The following is a 21,737-nucleotide window of genomic DNA, read 5'->3' as shown; positions in this document are numbered from 1 at the left end:
GACCAGAGACAAAAACTAAGTCCAGAGTGTGTCCTCCTGTGTGAGTGGGGTCATGAATTAACTGAGTAAGGTCCATGGCCGTCATGGAAGCCATGAACTCTCGAGCCACCTCAGACGTTTCACCGATAGATGGCAGGTTGAAATCCCCCATGATGGCAAGTCTGGGGGTGCCCACCGCCACCTCGGCTATAACGTTAAGGAGCTCGGGCAGGGCCGTTGCCACGTGGCAGGGAGCCAGGTACGTGACCAACAGGCCCATCTGTACTCCACGACCCCACTTCACAAAGAGGGACTCACATCCGGCTATCTGTGGAACAGTGGTCTCCCTTGGATCCAGACCTTCCTTTATAATAACTGCCACCCCCCCGCCATGTCTGGCAAAACCCTCAAACCCTAAATGTCACCAAGTTGCTCCCAATGCTCCACCACACCTTGGACCCGGAATGGGATAATGTATCTTTGGAGGGAGGGGGGTGTCCTTGCTTGGTCCAAATAGTCCCTTAGCAGTGATTCCCCTTACTGCCAGTTGTCCTTGTCCCTATGTCCCATTGGCTGGTACATTAGGGCTGATGTTTCTTCTAGTGGGGCGCCGAATTGTCCCCATATCCAGTTGACTGGGGAGACTTGTATTGTGCCAATGCGGTCATACCCACACAGGTGTGCCGACCTGCCCACATTGACCCAGTCACTCTCACCGTCCGCATCAACCTGGGTGTGCCAAGTTATCTGTGCTGAATCATCTGTGCCAATGCAGCCATGCCATTCTGTCTGTTCCACCCATCTGCACTGACCTGGCCATGGTGAATCGCCCTAGACACCTATGGAGGTATGGAGAAATATAATGAAAGATTTAGTTTTATTTCTTTTTCTTACCTCATGCCTTTAGTTCCCTTGGCTTAGTATTTCTTACTCCCTTTCTGTACTTTGCTTAATACTGCTTACCCAAAAAGGCAATAGTATGATGAGAACAGGTAGCCCTTACATATCGACCACTTGTTCAACAACTGTTCAAAGATATGACAGCACTGAACAAGAGGTATTTATGACTGGTCCTCAAAACCATGCCATCCACCAGTTAGATAGGGGGCGCAAAATAAGGGGAGGAACTCAGGAGGAAGTTTCAGCACTTGTATTTCTAGCCTCAATTAGAAAAGCCTCGCCGGCAGGCCACCAAAACTCTCTTTTAAAAGAGCTCTGGCAGTCTAGCCGGCCACTGACAGCAGTTCATTTTTCCTTGCCGCTAGATTATCCAATCAGCAGCGGGCATGCTATGTGCTCCGTACATCATGTACATCAGTACATAACATCCCTCCCCTCCTAGATGGAACCTAACCAATCAGGTTTGGACTTGAGTTATGTAGTCACACAGGTAGGCAGGGCGCTTGTGGGCGCGATCGGACCTGCACGGTTCATTTGTTCCAGCGGCGGCGGCCTGGACAGTCAGGCCTGCTGCCACTCTTGAGTCCTCGAAAGGAATCTCCTGGAACACTCCCAAGGGTGTGGAGGACTCCACCCCGGCTCCTCCTTCTCCGGCTCCTGGATTAGTTCGCTGGACTCCCACTTCTTCAGATAAGTGTTCGCATTCTTCCATCGGGCTTGAGTCTAGGGTTTTGGTGTATTTGGAGTTAGGGCCGGTTTTCTATTGTGTGAATTGCTGGGTGCAGGTTTGAATGTTCCTCGGGGCAGAGGATCGTTTTGCGCTCGAGAATGGCTTGGGCCTGGTTGGACTGTGGGGTCTTCTTGTTGCCTCAACCAGGACTCTCCCAGTCTATTCCAGAGTTGGTCAATGTGCCTTCTCCACACCCGGCCATCCTACTTGGCCCCATTAAAGCTACTAAACGAGCTCATACCCAAATGGGATACTCTGTGTAGTTTTGGGCAAATACTAGATCTCCCTTTTCAAATGCCCTGGTCTGCCTGGTCGAGTCCAGCGGTGTCTCAGGGTGATAATGGGGGTGCAGCCTATCTAACTGTGACCTTAATTTCCGTCCCATCAATAACTCTGCCGGACTTCTATTCTAAAAAATTTGTCTATTTTTTCTTGCCAGTTGCCGGGGCCCATTCGTTCCACTTGACCATTACTTGATGGACTGAATGGGGCGACCAGAGCATGCCTAATTCCTTGTTCTGCCAGGAACGATTCAATTGCTTTTGTGGTCAATTGTGGTCCGTTGTTGGATAGAAGTATGCCCGGTAACCCATGGGTTACAAAGATTTCCCTTAGTGCTCATGGTCAGGTTAGGCATGGTGACTACCTCTAGCCATTTTGAATAAGCATCAAACACAATTAAGAATGTTTGTTCCCCCATAGGCCCTGCGAAGTCAATGTGAATCCATGACCATGGGCCCTTAGGCACTTCCCACTCCCTGATGGGTGCCTGGCGTGGAGCTGGCCGGTTTTCCTGGCACGGCATGCAGGTGGCCACCCGTTCTATAATATCCCAGTCCAAGTTTGATCACCATATATAACTTCGAGCCAATGCCTTCATTCTTACAATCCCCAGGTGACCCACGTGTAATGTTTCCAGGACTTGTTTCCTTAATTCATGTGGCAAAATCACTCTCTCCCCCCACAACAGGCATCCCTTTAGAGTCAACAGCTCAAATTGTTTAGTCTGGAATGTTTTAAATTCCTCTCCTAATTTCTCTTGCAGACACCCCCTCAACACCCAGTTCAAAACTTCAGGTAACATTTTATCTTTCCTCATGTACTCTGCTATCCCATTTGATGAGACTAGGCTGGCAGTTCCAAAGTCTATGAGTAATATTTGTGCGACGGGGGCTGGGTCCTCAATGAACTCTGGCAGGGGGCACCTGCTGAGTGCATCAGCATTGGTTATGATTTTCCCTGGCTGGTGCACAAGCTTGTAGTCATACCCCATCAGGAAAATTGACCACCTTGCCATTCTGGGGAACATATAATTCGGTGTTTATTGGTCCCCAGCAATAAGACCCAAAAGGGATTGTGGTCGGTGATGAGTTCAAATTGCCTCCCATACACATATTCATGAAACCATTTTATTCCCACCACTGCAGCCAAGGCTTCCTGTCTAATTGGCTGTAATTCCTCTCAGTGGGTGATAACATTTTCAAATAGAATGCAATGGGAGCCTCTGAGCCATCTGGTAGCTGGTGGCTAAGGACAGCTCCCACTCCAAAAGGAGAAACATCGCAAGTCACTAATAGGGGAAGAGTTTCATTATATGTATGAGAACACTGTCTGAGGATAATATGTCTTTAACAGTGGCAAATGCGTGGGCTTCTCCCATCTCCAGGTCCACATGGCAGTCTTCCCTAGTAGTCTGTGCAATGGCTCAGCAACAGTGGTGCTATAAAAGTTTAACAGTCCCAGGAAAGCCTGGAGTTCATTTTTGTTCTTTGTTCTTTGGGGTAAATAATTGCCTTTATTTATTTATTTATTAGTTCGATTTATATGCTTGATCTTACTATCTGTGGGATGGATCCCTGAACCATCAATTAAGTATCCCAAGAATTCGACTTCCTTCACACCAATTTTGCATTTCTCCTTTTTGACTTTAAGACCTTTCTTTTGGAACCTCCCCAAGGTTTCTTCCAGTCAAGCAATTGTTCTTTGGTCTTCCCAGACATGAGAACACCATCAAAGTAGGGGACCATTCCCAGAATGCCCTATAGGAGGCACTCCATCATACTCTGGAATAGTCCCCGGGCCACGCTCACTCCGAATTGCAACCGGTTACATTTAAATGCCCCACGGTGTGTCACAATGGTTTGCGCTTCCATGGTAGCGACATCTACCGGTAATTGCTGATACGCTTGTGCTAAGTCTAGTTTAATGAATATTTTCCCATTTCCAAGCGAATGCAGCGGGTATGCACTCTATTGTAACGCTTTATTTAATGTGCATTTATAGTCAGTGCAGATGTGAACCGACCTGTCCAGCTTAATTGGGGTGACTATTGGGATCTCCCACGTGGCGTGGTCAGTTGGCTCCACCACCCCTTGGGCAACTAGTTTGTCTAGTTGCGCATCTACTTTTGGCGGGAGAACAAACGGAACCCTTCGGGGTTTTAGCTGATCAGGGTAACACTAGTCTCTAGGTTAAAAGATATAGATTTTCCTGTATACTTGCTTAGGCTCCCATTAAAAACATCCCCAAAATCTGCCAGCAGCCTGTTGAGTTTGTTTCTGCTGATTTTGTGGATGCTGGTGACCCCTAATCCCAGGGGCTTGAACCACCTGATGCCCAGCAGGGTGGGTCTGTCATTTTTGATGATGGTCAGAGGCAGTTGGCCACAGAACTCATTGAAAGTGACTTTCACTGATGCTCTTCCCAGCACTGGGATGCTATTTCCTTGGAAATCATTTAAGGTGATGTTCTGCAGTTTGAGTTGTCTTTTTTCTATGGTCGGGATGAGGCTCTTCAGTGTCCGCCAGGACACAGTGGTGAAGAAGGATCCTGTGTCTAGCTCCATACTGCATACTGTTTATTGTCTCACCTTCTCTTTGCCACCGGTGATAAAATTCATTTCGGCTCACCATTGGGGTTGCAGTGGGGGCATAGTGGTCCTACAGGACATTCTGTAGGGTCGACCATGCTATTGATTTGATATCCACAGGTGATGCAAGGATCTATGCCATCTTGTAGATCTTCATGCCACAGGTGAGAAAACGGGCTCTTTTCCTGTTGTCTGGAAGGTCTTGGTAGTTGTTAGCTTTCAGGAACATATGGAATCGGCCCATATATGTGAGCCATTCCTCCGTCTTTGGGTCAAACAAGGCTGGTGTAGGGGAGGTTTAGTTGGTTATCCTTAGGTTGGCCTGAGCAGGGTCGTGCCTCGTGCTAAGATGGCTGCAGATGCCACGAGGTGAAGGTCAGTTCCCTTATCCCCTTTTGTCCTCTTCAGCATCCCATCCTCATTGCTAGTGTTAGATAGGGGGCACAAAATAAGAGGAAGAACCCAGAAAGAAGTTTCAGCACCTTTATTTCTAGTGGCGATCAGAAAAGCCTCACCGGCAGGCTGCCAAAACTCTCTTTTAGAAAAGCTCAGGCAGTCTAGCTGGCCACTGACAGCGGTTCATTTTTTCCTGCCACTAGATTATCCAATCAGTGGTGGGCATGCAAATAGGTGCTCTGTACGTCAGTACGTAACACCACCACCACTCTGCGCCACAGCGCCACAGCTCAGCGCCACAGTTGATCTTTGGAAATACTGGTTTGAAGGAACTGGTAGCTTTTTAAAACTACTGGTTCACCTGAACTGGTAGCTTTTTAAACTGCCAGTTCAACCGAACCGGTAGCTAACTACTGGTTCACTTGAACTGGTAGCTTTTTTTTTTACTATCTGTTTGTCCGAACCGGTAGTTTTTATCACTACCGGTTTGCCCAAACCAGAGTGAACCGATAGCATTTCACCCCTGGATCCAGGGAAAGAGAGTTGCTATCCCTACCATTTATCTCCCTTCCGTATCCCCAAAGCTAATGCTTATGTAGAAGCATTGTATACTGTATTAAGTTTCTTTAAATATAATCAGAAAATAATGAAGAAATTGAATTGGTACACTATCTGTTTAGTGATTAAAATAAAAAAGGCAGAACTATCCAATTCTTATTTTCATTCAGTCTTTGCCAACAAAATTCTATGAGTTCCAACCAAAAACTATGACGGACAGGATGAAAGGTAGAACTTCAGATTCAGACAGAAATTCAGTAAGACTAATGGAATCTATTATGGGGTGAAGTGGGAGTAGTGGAGTTATTATTTTTCTTCTTAGGATTGAATTGATGTCAGGAAGTTACTTTGGAGCCCAAAAGCTATCGAAAGCAGAATGAAATACTCTGCCTCTCTTAAAACACTTTTAACAATTCTATATCCTTCTAAATAAGAATTAATAATTGAAATGGCATCTGTCAACCATACTGGTTGATGTCTACCATACTCTGTAATTACTCCAAAAAGCCTATTTTTAAGTTTTAGTGGATATTTCATATATATTCCAGTGTATATAAAGTAGATAGTATTTGCAAAAAAAGGATCCAAATAAATTTATTTTGTTTCACCTGACTTTTTCATTAACCCCCAAGGATGTGAACACTGATCGTTTAACTGGTTTAGTTCTCACAGAATTGTTTTAGGATACTGTTTTATTACAAAGAGGCCAACTGTTTTGGCCTCTTTGTAATTTTGAAAAGATTGTGATTTTATTGTGCTGATACTTTCTATTTTGCAATTAGCCCAAAGAAATACTATATTACGGTATTTAAATTAATATAAATCTCTTTCCTTTCATTTGGTTCCCTTTCCCCAAGGTACATAATCCAATACCATCTTGGAGAGAATAGTTAAAAATGAAAAGAATAGACTGTTTGAAATATGTTTTCAGAAAAAAGTGGCTGACCTATGTTATAGAACAGAGAAAAAGATTTGTGAAAGATAAGTTTGCTTCTCAAAACAGTTGCCTGTCTACCGCTGTGGTTGGGGGGAAGATAAGAGGAGGATGTATTAGAAGGCAGATTCTCACATTGTAGAATGTATTGCCATAGAAGGTGTGTCTGGGCCAAACTCTCATTGCCTTCTGGAAAGCAATTAAAATAATTTTATTTTCATGAGTATTTGGTTCATAGGATGTTTGTTGGCCTTCTGAATATGGTACTATTATTTATTTTATTAACTGCATTCTGATAATGAGCACTTAGAAATGAACAAGGTGATTACTAGAAGCCAGCATGGTTTTATCATGTCAGACAAACCTTATTGCCTTATTTCATAAAGTGACTATATTACTGGACCAGCAAAATGCTATAAATATAATATACTTGGACTTCAATGCATTTGATAAAGTAAACTACAGCTTACTTCTTAGTAAGTCAGAAAAATATGGGATAAACAGTACCACTACCAAATGGATTTGCAATTGTCTGACCAATCTGGGATAAACAGTACCACTACCAAATAGATTTGCAATTGTCTGACCAATCACATGCAGTGTGTAGTCTTAATGGAACTACATAAATATTGAGGGAAGCATGCAGTGGGGCAGCTAAGATACTGCTTTGGGCTAATACTCTTCAACATCTTTATAAATTATCAAGAGAAGCAGATTAAAGGGGAACTAATCAAATGCAGACAACACCAAGTTGCGGGGAGGGAAACACTTTGGAAGATAGATTCAAGATTCAGAAGGATCTTGACAGCCTTGAGCACTGGGCCCTAGCTGAAGCAAATGAGGTCGGGAAAAGCCCTATGATTTTATAAGCACTAAAAATGCCCGTCATATGACTGCACAGTGGGTGTGTGGCATAATATTTTATAGTGGGTTCATTGTAATTTAAAACAGTCTTTAAGCAACTGTTTGTTATTTGAGGACTACCTATATGTATTTAGCTGTAAAATAATTGAAAAAACAGGTAGGTCTCAGTTAAAAACCATAATTGCAACCAGTATCTGCATCACTAAGGGCTATAGTCACTAAGTCACTAAGTCACTAAGACCATGTATCACATGACTGCCACAGGATTATGATGTCTTCTCATTTGGTTGTTAAACAAAACACTGCAGTTACTAAGCAAGTAATATCACATTTATTTTTATTTATTTATTTATTAAATGTTTATACCACCCTTCTCCCAAAGGACTCAGGGCAGTGTACAGCCATATTAAAACAACATATACCCACACAATTTAAAAAACAGTTTAAAATATATTAAAAATTTGGCCTTTATATTAAAAACTACAAATACCCAATTAAAATTCATTTTCTAAGCCAGCCCGGCCTGTTGAAACAAAAGAGTCTTAAGGGCACGGTGAAAGGTCCGTAGGTCGGGGATTATGCGAATCTCCGGGGGCAGTTCATTCCAGAGGGCAGGTGCTCCCACAGAGAAGGCTCTCCCCCTGGGTGTCACCAGTCGACATTGTTTGGCTGACGGCACCCTGAGGAGTCCCTCTCTGTGGGAGCGTATTGGCCAGTGGGAGGCTATCGATGGCAGAAGGCAATCTCGTACATACCCAGGTCCTAAGCCATGGAGCACTTTAAATAAATGGTGACACAAATGGAGATAATGTGGCTGTGGGAACATGTGATAGTTCTAAATGCATGAACTAATTTGTTACACTAGCCTCACTTGGAATGGTCACTAAATGAGGCAGTCAGTAAGCAAGGATTGCCTATAGAGACAAAAATAAGGCTACTATATTTGGACTGTAAAAATGTGGATCACTAAAGAGAGCAAACTTCTACAGAAAACTCTGTCTTTTCACTGTTAATTAGCATTTGTTTCACTGCAATTCAAATTAAAAGTAAAAAAGAAAAATGACAGAAGAATACAGCGAGCTGATAATAGAAGTTTAAGATGTAATGGAGAAATTGTCAGAAAAAGGAGTGAAAGAAAGGACAGGTTATTGGTACATTAGAGATAAAGCATATGAATATGAATAAAATATGCAGATTAAGAAGTCAAGGTTTGGGAAGATTTAGAAATTAAACAAGTTATTGGGAGCGAGGAAATTCTTGGTGAGGGAAAAGCAGTTGATAATGCTCAGCATAGTTTGATATGTTTAAACAGTTATTGATTAGTAGGGATATTTTGGTTTGGAAAAGTAATTTATATACTAGACTTTGTTGGGTTGGATTGGATATATGAACAGAGTTGTAAAGCTCAGTAGTATACTTTCTGGAATTTGCAGTAAATTGATGTTTGTTTTTCTGGAAATAGAGAATCTAAAATTGTAAACATACAAAAAATCATTGTCAACATTTCAGAATAAAAGGCAAAATATTAAGTACTCACAGCAATAAGCTGGTAGGAATTGTTCATCATGGCTATCAACATATTAAGCAGGACCACCAGTGAGATGACGTTATAGGTGCCAAACATAGTGGCTCCAACAAACTCAGTGAATTCATGTCGAGCTTTAACATTGGTCACATATAGATTTATGAGTCCAAAGACTGACCAGAATAATGACTGGAGAGTTTCAAATAAACTGGAAAGGAAAACAAACAAAAAAAGCAGCAAAGAATCATTATTATAACTTATTCCAGGTAGCTAGAGACCTACAGATATAAAGTATTAAAATATAACTATTGCTTTTAAATAAAACATTATTTCGTCATAAATTAAACAAGCCAATTCAATTAGATAACAAATTCACTATGTCAGCCAATTTTGTTGCTCTTGATCAGGAAAATGCACAGAATGACGATATAAGAATAGGATGCAGGCTTTACCAGAAAATGCAGGGAAGTACATGATGGTGGGCTGCCAATATTAATGATGCAACATAAGGAGGTAACAAGCAGAACTTTGAATGAGATGGACTGGATGTTTCAAAGCATAAAGGATATGAATACAGAAAGAACATAAGGCGATTATGGAAATGGCATAGATCAAAAATTGGAAAATATTATACAAAGGACAATGAGTAATGACCAAGATGCCCAGGAAAGGAAGGAGCTACCAGAAGGCATAGAGGGAAAAAACAGAATTGAGGAATCAACTAAAAAAAGATAATGAGGAGTCATCAATAAAATTAATAATGTTTGATAAATCAAACCAGGGGGAAAACATTCTAAGAGATCTGAAAAGAGAACGGGAGGAGCAGAAAGATACTTGGGGAAGGGAGACAGGGGTCTGGACTGATAATTTTAAAGCTAGACAGTGGAAGAGAGTAGGGATGGGAGAAACACTTAGAAACAGGCAGACAAACACCGAGCTCCCCAATGGCCATTTCAATTGGGGGAGAAAGTTTACCTCTCCACAAAATATTTGAGGTTAAAACTCCCTAGCAAGAAACTGGGACCAAAGTTTATGGGACCATTCCCCATAGTAACGATAATCAACCCGGTCACCGTGCAATTGAAATTGCCCCGACTGCTAGGGAAGATACACCTGGTATTCCATAGTAGTCTCTTAAAACCCATGGTCAGATCGACCCTGAGGCCACTATCCCGTGATCCCCTGGACCCTGTGGTCATAGGGGGCCAAACCCATTATGAGGTGCAGCAAATCTTCAATTCGAGGTGGCACAGGAGACAACTCCAATATTTAATCAAGTGGAAGGGTTACCCCTTATCAGAGGCATCTTTGGTAAAGAGTCAAAACACCCAGACTGATTGCCTTATAGCCAAATTTCATGCGGAAAATCCAAAAAAGCCAGGTGGGGGGTCGCGTCCCTAAACTCTACATCTGTACTCAAATTGTTTTGCTTTGTGCAGGTAGCCCTCAGGAAGTGAGGGAAGTCGAATGTCAACCTGCAAAGCTTTCAAGTTGCCATGAGCAGGAGGGAGGGAGAACTGATGGAGCTGATTGATTTCCCTAACTGAAGCTACATTCCACAGATGCTTTCTTACCGCAATCAGTAGGAGAGTGTTGGGTTTCACAGCCAGCCAAAGTGGTTAATTGGAGAATGTGATTTATGACATGGCCAGGGAGGAGGGGAGAGACAGGGTCATAGGGGAACGTAAATCTATGTGGGATTAGTTCTAACTGCATCGGAATATTGCCGAAATGGTGCTCCTAATAAATAACTGTATTTCCTTTGAAATTTGGCTCATGGCTCATGAATTAATTAGGGCATCTTTTGGAAACTTCACACTATCATATATTTATTCATCTATCATCCATCTCCCTCCCTCCCTCTCTATAATCTCAAAAGTGAATCTGGAGTGGAATGTGGAAATGCTTTAGTAACATGTTTATGGAGATTCTCAATCACCCAAGTCATGTTTGTCCCAAAGATGTTTTACTTGCTTCTCAACCAAGAAGCAGTCAGAACTGAAGTTCTGAACTGTTCAGAACTGAATTGAAGAAGTTTTTGGATGAGAAGCAAAATGGTTTCAAAGAAAAAAAAAACTAAGAAAGTTGAGTTGCCTTTTGGAAAAGCACCTTGGGACTGCTTTAGCAATAGAAATATAAATATAAATTTAGAGCAGGGGTGTCAAACACAAGGCCCATGGGCTAGATCCGGCCAGTCTGGAAATAGCAAAGGACTGGCCTGCGGTGCCTTTGCTAGCAAAAATGGGGCACGGGTTGGGTGCCCTCCCCACAACTTCTTTTGGCCTCCAGAGTGGTCCAGGAGGCCTTTCAGGCCCAAAATGGGGCCTATTGAGTTATCCAGAACACTGTCCAGGCCCAAAACGGGGCTATGGAGTGGTCCAGGAGGCCTTCCAGGCCCAAAATGGGGACCTCCAGAGTGGTCCAGGAGGCCATCCAGGCCCAAAACAGGGCCTCCAGAATGCTGCATCTTTGACTCAGAAAGTTATAGAAGGGAGGAAAAGCAAAATATTTTACCTTTCAGGCTTGCAGGATTCTACTATAGCCTATGTCAATAATTTATAGTTCTAGTCTTCTTATGAAGTCAGTTTCTTGATTTGATCTCTCTCTCATAAGGTGATCAAGTAGATCAAGTAAGTATTAAAAATACTTACAAAAATGTACACCTCCCTATTTTTATAAGTTTATAAAATCATGTCTGTGGAGGTGTGGTCCCATGTCATGCCCACCATGGCCAGCCCCCCCGGCCCTCCAAGGTCAAACCCAATCCTGATGTGGTCCTCAATGAAATTGAGTTTGACACCCCTGATTTATAGCATTATAGATCAAGTTAAGCTCTTAATGTTCATTAATAATAAATCATTTACTTTTAACACGGCACTTATAAATGGGTCATTCCATGTCAAATGGTCTGGGGCTCCCAGCTCAACCATCACGGATTTTGATGAAATTTGGTGTGAACATGCACACACATCCCCAATGAACATTGGTAAAGTGTTATGTTTGCCGATGCAATACTTGCGGAGATATAGTCATTTGTTTGACCCCATACCACAGCCTTCTACAGTATGACTCTGAGGTTTCAGCAACTTTGAGACATAATATCTCCAGCAATATTTTGTTGAGAGAAACAAAACTTGGCCATCTTGTACAACTTGGTGTGCTCTATTAAACAAAATAATAAAAACATTTTCATGAGTAATCTCCATCTAGATAATTTGGAGCAAAGTTGATCAAAAATGACTGCGGCGCGAAAAAAGGGTAAAGTTTGGCTTCTTATATCTCTGGAAGGAAAAGTATGAGAAACATGAAACTTTGTGCATAATAACGTAGCAACACAAAGTTGTTGAATATAAAATTTCATTCTCCTACTGCTTTCCAATAGTTCATAAATTGAGTGTAAAGGTGACAGTTTTTGTAAAAATACCAAAAATAGGGTATTTCAACCCACTTTTACAAAAAAAAAACCTTCTGGAAACTCTGTTAAATCATTCTCATTAGAAAGAGCATGTTTCAACACCCCTCTAAGAAAGTAGGGTTGGTGTTTCATTGCTGACGTATAAAGCCCTAAAAATAGGGACAAAGTTGAGGACATTGCTATGGCAGTGTCAGATGCATTCTATTATTGTTTCATCTTGTTTGTTTTATATAGACATCATTACTACTATTATATTGCATTGGTCCATGGTGACATTGTCACTACCAGCTCAGGCACTTGACTCAGCAACCCCATCACCATAGGAGGCACGCCTCATAGCCATGCTGTTAGGATATGGTTTGAGCCTAACAAGTTGTCCAGGCAATATATGTGTTCTGTGACTAATATGAATATGTATTGTGTGACTTTAAAGTTTTACTGCTGATTCATTATAATGCTGAGTCATGCTGTAATTAGATAATCACTGGTTGTAAACGTATTTAAGAAAGGTACTGTAACGTATTCAGTTGATGATATGCTACTATAGTGTGTGGAGTTGCTATCATTGTGCTATCATCGTTGGATGGATCTGCTACCATCGTGGTTTGTGAACCAGAGTGAGTTTGTTATTCTAACCAACTACTGTTTGTGTGGTAAGAAGATATTTGTATCACTGGACTGATTTAACTGGCAAAGACTTGGATTGATTTAAAGACTATGAGATTGTTTTTTCACTATAAAGTAAACTTTTGATAAACCAGTTTGCACATCTCTTATTCACTGCTCTCAGCAACATTTCTCTGTGCTCTACACTCTGCTGGTTGGTAACACAACAACAATATCCTTAACATTGGTTATGGGCCCAGAGCCAACCAGAACTAACTAGGATTGTTAAGAGCTAAACTGAGAGTTAATGTGAACAGTACAAACTGTGTTTGTGATATACAATCCAAGTGAAGATGGCACTAGAACAAGCAGCAAATTTTTCCATGATAACCCGGCTGGATGGAACAAACTATGTATCCTGATCTACAAAATGTAATCTACTTTTGCATAGAGAAGGACTGTGGGACATAGTTAATAATCCACCGGATGTAACAGCATGGAATCCTGCTGATGAGGAAGATGCAAAGAAATTAGCCAAGTTTAACAGAGACAATGAACGAGCTCTTTGCATTATTGGACTAACACTGGGTGACCAGCAGCTTGTCCATATTCGTGGCGAAGAGTCTGCTGCTAGGTGTTGGACCAAGTTGAAGAGACTATATGTTCGTGACTCTGTGGGTGCTCATATTTATGTCACAAGGAGATTATTTAAACAACATCTTCTTAAAGGTGGAGATATGATGGCTCATTTGGAATCCATGACCAGAATTTTCCAGGAGCTGCATGAAAAGGAACTTGTTTTCTCAGAACTACAAGTTTATATAATTCTTTCTTCTTTGGACGATAGTTATGACGACTATGTTTCTTCGTTAGAGGTTTTGTCCGGAGATGAACTGACATTGGCTGGCATAACCGGTAGGTTATTGGAAGAATCCAAAAGAAGACAAGAAAGGGATCAGTTGAGAGTGCAACAACCAAAAGAAGAAAAAATGTATGCAATACCAGCCACGGGTGGGTTTCTTTGTTCAGGATCCCAAGCCTGTAGTTTGGTTTCTTCCTCGAGGTTCCAAAGCCTTGTATGGGTATCTGTCCAGTTCCCAAGCCAGCAATTGGGCACCTTATCCTAGGTTCCCAAGTCTAAAGTGGGTATCTTATATTGTTCCCAAGCCAAAGTCCATACTGTTTATATGAACTGCCAAATTCCAACGATCACTTATTTATTATTGAATTTACACACCACGTTCTTTAGCATTGCTTCTGGGAATTGATACTGTCGACCTGACGATATAACTGAAGGCTCTGGAAACACGCAAATAAGATGTGGTTCTGGAACCCAACAAACATCTTGTCTTTCAGGCCAATAAAATGAATGAGCAGGGCCTCGCGGATGCATAAATGTTACCAACGCATCATTTTGTTCGATTGAAATTTCCACAACGTTGCCTACCCACCATTTTTTATTATAAATGCAGGCAACATAACAACCAGGAAATATGTCGGCCAATTTTAAATTCAGATGGATGGTATTGGACATTTTGGCCACAAAGTTAATTGTATCATTTGAAACTTTGCTGACAGAAATCAAATTTGAATAACTGGCACAAACTGGTGATGATCTCTTGTGCCAGCTATTGTCCTGCTAACTTCCCATCTTTCTTCTTGCAGCATCCTGCTGTCTTCGATTTATTCCTTTGGAATGTATATATATTTAAGTCCGTGAATGTTTCTGTCTCAAAAGTTGAACAGATCTGTCAGCGTCAGTATTTGGTTGGTTGATGGTCACTGGAGGCTGGCTTGAGCAGCCAAATGCTTAGTCATGCTGCCAACTCCATTGTATGGTGATTTGGTAAAACAAAATCACATGGTGAAACATTCCCAGCCACCTGGAACTAGCCGAAAATGCAATGCATGGAGGCAAAAAATGGGGCGTGTGGAGGTTGAAATCGCGACACACAGAGATGGCAATCAGCAATGATATGCTGTGGTGATCCCCGCAGCCTGGAACGGGTCTAAAACGGGGCATGCAGAGGCCAAAAACGCAATGTGCGGAGGCTGAAAATGGCCGGCAGGTGGGCGGGGCTTTGGCAACATTCGGTGTATAAGATGCACCACAATTTTCACCCACTTTTAGTGCATTTTATAATCTGAAAAGTATGGTAATTATTATAACATTCATAAACTGGAACTAATTCAATTAATCATGGCACTTCCTTTCCATTGGCCACCAGTGGAATGAATACCTCTTGCAGGGCCGGATTTTCCTATAGGCTAACTAGGCTTCAGCCTAGGGCCTCAAGATCAAGAGGGGCCTACATTCAAATTGTTAGCAAAATTAAAATTATACTTTCACTATAGGTGAAAGGGCCTCATAAGTGGAATAGCCTAGGGCCTCTTTTCATCTAAATCCGGCCCTGACCTCTTGCATAATTTAAATAGTGAGATGGGCAGTGCCTAAACTGATAAATAAATAATAAATAAATAAAAATACTAATTCCTATTCCTTTATAAATTTTTTGTATCCTAAAGTGACTTCATCAGCATCAAAAACATTTCAGAATAGCTGCATTGTTCATACTGTCACTTACTTAACTTTGGCTTTCATACATTTTCATTTTTTTTTTTTTAATTTATATGCCGCCCTTCTCCGGAGACTCAGGGCGGCTTACAATGCGTTAAGCAATAGCCTTCATTCTTTTGTATATTTTATACAAAGTCAGCTTATTGCCCCCACAAACTGGGTCCTCATTTCACCTACCTTAGAAAGGATGGAAGGCTGAGTCAACCTTGAGCCTTGGAGAGATTCGAACCAGCAGAAATTGCAGGCAGCTGTGTTAATAACATGGTGCACTAAACCACTGTACTATCAAGGCTCTTTCACTTTATATTATTAATACTGAAAAACGGTGATTATGATTGAAACTCTTAAAATATCATGCTACCTTCTAATGAAGATTCTCTATCATTGCCATTCTGAGAAAGGAAAAAGAATACAGATAAAATATGCAATTTTAAACATGCTATAAAATAAGGTTTTTTAAGTGTAACTTACGTTGAAAATGCATTATTTTGATTTTCACAGCGTATTCCCTTGCAGCGATCAGGTTCATTTGTTTCATAATAAAAATAGAGTTGATTAAGTCCATTTGCAAAAGCTAGCAGTACAAGACAGTAGATGAACAGAAATTTTAAAATATCCAGTAGCATTCTTCCAAGAGAGATCTGCAGTGGTCCCAAGTGAGAATTTGCAGTGAATAATGATATTAGACGCAAAGAACTAAAAATATTTGCAATAGCAAACAGGGCCTCTGCAACCAGTGTTGGATGCCACATATCCCAGCTCTGTCTTGCAAGCAGCCCACTGTACTGTAAACAAAATAATGAGAGAATATTAACAAGTCTTTCTCTATTGTAGCAGATCTTTAAATGATACTTTTATTTTTCTATGAATTCAAGAGTATGCCCAAAATAAAGCTCATTCATTCATTCATTCATTCATTCAAAAGATAGTGTTGCATCTTTCAGCCAACTCTGAGCAGTTTCCAAAGAAAGATTTATATGTGTGTGTGTGTGTGTGTGTGTGTGTGTTAATGAAACACAACTGCAGTTAAAACATAAAAAATTAAAAACAGAAAAAACTGGTGCCAATTCATGCTAACATACCATAATCTAATCTCCCAACGCTTGAGACAAAAGGCCCTCTAAAGCAGTAGTAGGTTTCAACTCCTGGCACTACTGGTTCGCTACCGGTAGTGTGCGGGAGCGTGCACGCACTTTGTGCACACACAGAGATTCTGCGCACGCGCAGAGCATTTTTGATGACGTCTGGGCAGGTGGGTGGAGCCTCCCGCCACCGCTATTGGTTCGCCACACCACTGCTCTAGGGGTCATCAACAAATGTGACCAGTGCCACTTCAGTGTTATGCCCTGGCCTTAACCCAGACTAATAGATAATCCAGATAATCCACTTTATCCAGAGTCTTTTGTAGCTCTCCTCCAACCATCCTCTCAACAACTTTCCCTAAAAAGATGAAAATTGTCCAATATTTGGGGTTGAAGGATGATCTCTTGAGAAGGGGGCATATCACTGTCTCCTTCACAGCAGGCAGACAGTACTATCCATTCCTGCAGAGAGACATTAATCACCACTTGGACCCAACCACATGCCACCTCCTGGGGCATGGATCCAGAACACAAGTACTCTCAACTCACAGCCTCAAGGACCCCTCCGCTTCCTCAAGAATAACTGGCTTGAACTCCTCCCAGATAACAAGGCTCAGACATATCTCCATTATATCCAAGGAGTCTGCCCAGAGTCCAATTCTGATTGAAGTTGAGCAGCTTTATCTAAAAGATGCCGAGAATATTCTTGCAAGGATTCTCCTGGTTCCTCCTTACCCAGGAGAGATCTGGTTATGTGAAAGAGGGCTGCTGGTTAGCTATGAGCAAGAGAAGTAATAACACTGCCACTCTTATTGCCACAAAGTAGATCCTAATACAGGCTTTTACCTGTGCTTGGTTGGCCTTGCTCTTTGTAATCCTCCAGCAGCACTCTTTTATGTTGCTTCATCTCTCTGAGCCACTTGGTGTGCCGTGAAGCTCTGTGAGATGAGGTGCGATTTGGTCCATCGCTCCCATCACCTGTTCATTCCAAGCTGCAATGAAAGCGTCTGCCAAATCATGCTGAACCATGCAACAGAGTTTCAGGAAAAACCCTGAGCAGAGTTTCAGGAAAAACCCTATTGGGTGTATCAGGTGCCAATGGTATATCAATAGAGCAATGGAGGGTGATGTCTGTGGAGAACTCTAGCATCAATAGTTCATACATGGCAGGGGAGTGATGTTAATGTCCCCCAAATTCAGATCATGACAACACATAACCCCAATGCCGTTTTTTACAAAGTGGCAACTATCTAGAGCTTCTTTCATCTCTTATTTTACTGTTCTGTGACAGAACAGTGAATTCAGATTCTCTATGCAGAGAATAGGGATACCTTTCTCATAAAGGATTGCACATTACTGAAGAAATGTGAGCTATGAACCAAATTAGTAAAAGTGTTAAAACAACTTAATCAAAAATCTAGCTTAGATAGATTTCATTTAGAAATAAGGCTACAAGCAGCCCCATATCAACCTCTCTCTACTAGTTGCTACTAGTTGCCAGGGAATGGGCAACTAGTAGCAAACAGTTGCTGTGAAACTAGAATAAGACATAGTTTTATTCCCTAAAGTAGGTTAGTCAAAGAGCAATTTCAGATACACTTGGGAGGAATAGGAAGCAAGAGTCACAAAAATGGTAGAGAATAGATGTCACAGGAAATTATTTTCATTTTTTGTCACAGGGACTAAGAGGATTGATAATGGAAATGGATCACCACATATGTTTGGTTCCATTTCTGTCATTTTTGATCCCTGAAATATGGAATGTCTAATATAAAACATGGAGAAAGATGACTGTGTCACATCTTACAAGTAATAATAATATAAAACTGATCACTGGGAGAAATTAATGATATATACACATGGTACATGGAATCATTAAATGGGTTTTCTAACTTGTATGCCAATTATAGAAGAGACACAGAGTTAGTTGATTTCTAGGAACTGAAAGTGGCAATTTCCTACATTTCTTGGTCCTAGACGTTGGATGTCTAAATAAACTTAAGAATAAACTTAAAAGAATTTGTAACCATAAACTGAGATGGTGAACACTTACTGGTAGTCCTTGTTTAGCAACTGCCACATTTAGAGACAGTTCACAGTTACAACAGTGCTGAAAAAGTAACTTTATGATCAGTCCTCACATTTACAACCTTCACAGATTTGTAAATTAAAGGAAATAAGATCACAAGAGCAGTTGTGGTTTCATTTAGTGACTATTTTACTTAATGACCAACTGTGATAGTTAAACATGGGCTACCTGTATTTACATGGATTAAGAAAAATAGATATGGAACATTCAAAGAAAATATCAAACATCTAGTATTTGTTAGGGTTTGTTACCTTTGAAAATGCAACTATTTTCAGTGATATTGTTGCCAGGTATAGAGAATTCATAACAAAATCCATCAGATTCCACCAGTCATGAATGTAATCTTGCAGGCCACCATCCCACATTTGTTTAATTTCACCCCAAATAAATCCTATAAATATAAAAAGCAAAGATTAATTACATAACTAATTAAGTAATCATTTTATAGTTTTAAATTTTAAGTCTAATTATTTCAGTTTCCATAATGAATAGAATCAGGGCTGCAGAAATATGGATAGCTACTAAGTGGCAACAAAGAGCTACAAAAAACTCTAACTGTAATCTCCATCTAGATGTTCCCAAACCAGATTTGATAGTCTCAGCCATAGAAAGTTGTCTACCATCAGTTGCTTCTGTTAAACTTGCAGTGCCATCCGTTTCATTCCCACTGGTTTAAAAGTGAGAACTCAGATTTATACTTGTCCTTAAAAACTTGTGTGTGTGTGTGTGTGTGTGTGTGTGTGTGTGTGTGTTGATCAATGAATCAATTCTCTGGTTATAAAATCTTTTTCTTTTCTTTCAAAGGTGTCAGGTGAATGACATTCAAGAGAAATTGCATGATGAAAATTTTAGTCATCTACAATTAGCTTTAGAAAATAAATACTTTATAATTGAAAACCATTAACAGCACATGTTTATTCTCCACAAACCATGATTGAGTTGATATAGTTTTCTTGGAAATGATTATTTGTAATTAATATAAGTTTGTGCTTTTAAAAAGGGTTAAAGTCAGTAGTAGTACCTACAGAAGTTTCTTTCTGCCCAAGAGACAAATCAAAAACAACATGAGAATGATCTTAAATACCGTTTAGATGGATAACACCGGAGGGAATGCTGGTGTTGTGGCAAGGGAAAAAAATTAAAGTGGATTCACAGAGCAAAACACGGAATCTTCATGACCAAGTGATGGGTATAGAAGGAGTAAATAGTAACAGGGAGGAGCCAGAACAGAGGACTAAAGGGGCCCAAAGACAGGAAGAGCAGGAAAAGGTACTAGAGGAAGGAGATAAAGAAGAAGAAGGGGAACTTCAAGAGGAAGAAGGAGTGAGAACAAGAGTGAAGAGAAGGGACAGGAAGTAATAGGAAATACCGCGTAGTAGAACCACAAAGTAATGGAACAAAATTTAAAAATTATATCATTAAATGTAAATGGTCTTAACTCTCCGGTTAAATGATATCAAATTTTTAGAAAAGTGGCAAAACAAAAAATGAATAAGAATAAGAATAAGAATAATTTTATTTCTATACCACCCTTCTCCCGAAGGACTCAGAGCGGTGTACAGCCTATTAAAAGCACAAGACAAACATCAATTTAAATAATTTAAAATTATTAAATAATTTGGCTCAATTTAAAACCCCAGAAATTTAAAACACCCAATTTAAAATTATTATGTTGATAGCCCGGCCTGGCGGAACAACAGGGTCTTGAGTGCCCAGTGAAATACCTGGAGGTCGGAGATCTTACACACTTGTGTGCGTAAGATAATCTTATGCACACAATCTTACGAATATTGTGTGCCTCCAAGAGGTGACATAAGGAAACAGGATGAAAAATACTTACAATGTAAAAAATTAGGGAATCATTTGTAGCATTAGCGAAAGAAAAGAAAAGAGGAATAGTGGTGTACATTAGAGAAGGAATAGAGGGTAATTTGAGATATGTAGATTCAGCAGGAAGAATATTGATGATAGAGGTAAAATTAGAACATAAAAATATTTTATTGGTGGTCATCTACGCGCCGAATAGTGGACAGCTAGAATTTTACAAAAAAGTACCCGAAAAGATAATAGAAGAAAAAACAGAGAACATATGTTTAATTGGCGATTTCATCACAATTGTAGATGTAAAAAAGGATTATAGCAGTGATCAGAATAACAAAAAAAAAAAAAAAGAAAAGAAAAGAAAAGAAAGAAAGAAAGAAAAGAAAAATGTACTTCCTAGAACTTTTATGGACGTAGTAGAAGAACTACATTTAACAGACAGTTGGAGATTCTGCAACCCCGAGGTAAAGAAATTTACACATTATTCCAATCCACACAAGTCCTGGTCCAGAATAGACATGGCATGGATAAACAAAGGCACTTATGCAAGAGGTAGAAACAGTAGAAATAATGCCAAATAATTGGGCTGACCATAACCCTGTAATGCTGATATGGAAAGGACATCAAAGGGAAAAGAGGAGATGGACGTTGAGCCCACAGATAATGAAGGAAAAGGAATATTTAGAACAAATGAAAAAGGAATTAGAGTTGTTCTTTAGAGACAATACAAAATACCATACTTCCCTTCAGAATCTGTGGAACACAATGAAAGCTTATGTGAGAGGATTAACAATAGCCTACAGTGCAAAATGAAAAAAAAAGAAAGGGAAAAAGAATATAATAATGTGCAGGAAGAGATCAAAAATTGGGAAGAAAAATTACAAGATAAACCTGGGTTGAGCAAATTAGAGGTAAATGGATGGCAGCTAAACATAAATTGAATATATTGGAACAGGAAAATTATGCAAAGGCCTTGAAATTTATAAAACAGAATTATTTTGAAAACGTGAATAAGCCAGGGAGATGGCTTGCTTATAGATTAAGAAAACAAAGGGAGAAAAGAACAATTCAGCAATTACAGGATAAAAGGGGTAAAATGCAATATAGTTTAGAAAAGAAAAAGGAGATAGCATGTAAATTTTTTCAAGAACTCTATGAGCAAGATAAAGTGACAGATGATGAAATAAATCAATATCTAAATGGGGAGGGAATGTCGGCCTTAACAGAGGAAGAAAGGGAGATATTAAATAGGGATATTACTATAGAAGAGTTAAGAGAGGCGATTAAGAAACAAAAAAACAACAAAACCCCAGGGACGGATGGATTACCAAGTGAATTTTCTAAAGGACTAGGAGATGTATTGGATTGGATATTATTAGAAACTTGTAATG

The 21,737-nt window shown here is 40.3% G+C and overlaps 1 protein-coding gene across 8 annotated transcripts in view; it reads right to left on the bottom strand.

The window, feature by feature from the left end:
* TRPC4 (transient receptor potential cation channel subfamily C member 4) overlaps positions 1 to 21,737 on the bottom strand; it is a 346,099-nt gene that overhangs the window by 135,969 nt on the left and 188,393 nt on the right. For all 8 annotated transcript variants that reach the window (XM_087888452.1, XM_087888453.1, XM_087888454.1 and 5 more), the window contains 3 exons: positions 18,777 to 18,916; positions 15,826 to 16,139; positions 8,768 to 8,963 (listed from right to left, as the gene is read on the bottom strand). In XM_087888452.1, the coding sequence (XP_087744578.1) occupies positions 8,768 to 8,963; positions 15,826 to 16,139; positions 18,777 to 18,916 (650 nt within the window). The remainder of the gene's footprint in view (positions 1 to 8,767; positions 8,964 to 15,825; positions 16,140 to 18,776; positions 18,917 to 21,737) is intronic.

This window comes from Pantherophis guttatus, chromosome 2 (genome assembly GCF_059756535.1).
Source record: "Pantherophis guttatus breed Tessera chromosome 2, ASM5975653v1, whole genome shotgun sequence".
NCBI classification, from domain to species: domain Eukaryota; kingdom Metazoa; phylum Chordata; class Lepidosauria; order Squamata; family Colubridae; genus Pantherophis; species Pantherophis guttatus.
The sequence above is the reverse complement of the archived record's forward strand: the minus strand, read 5'-3'. Positions and strand labels throughout refer to the sequence as shown.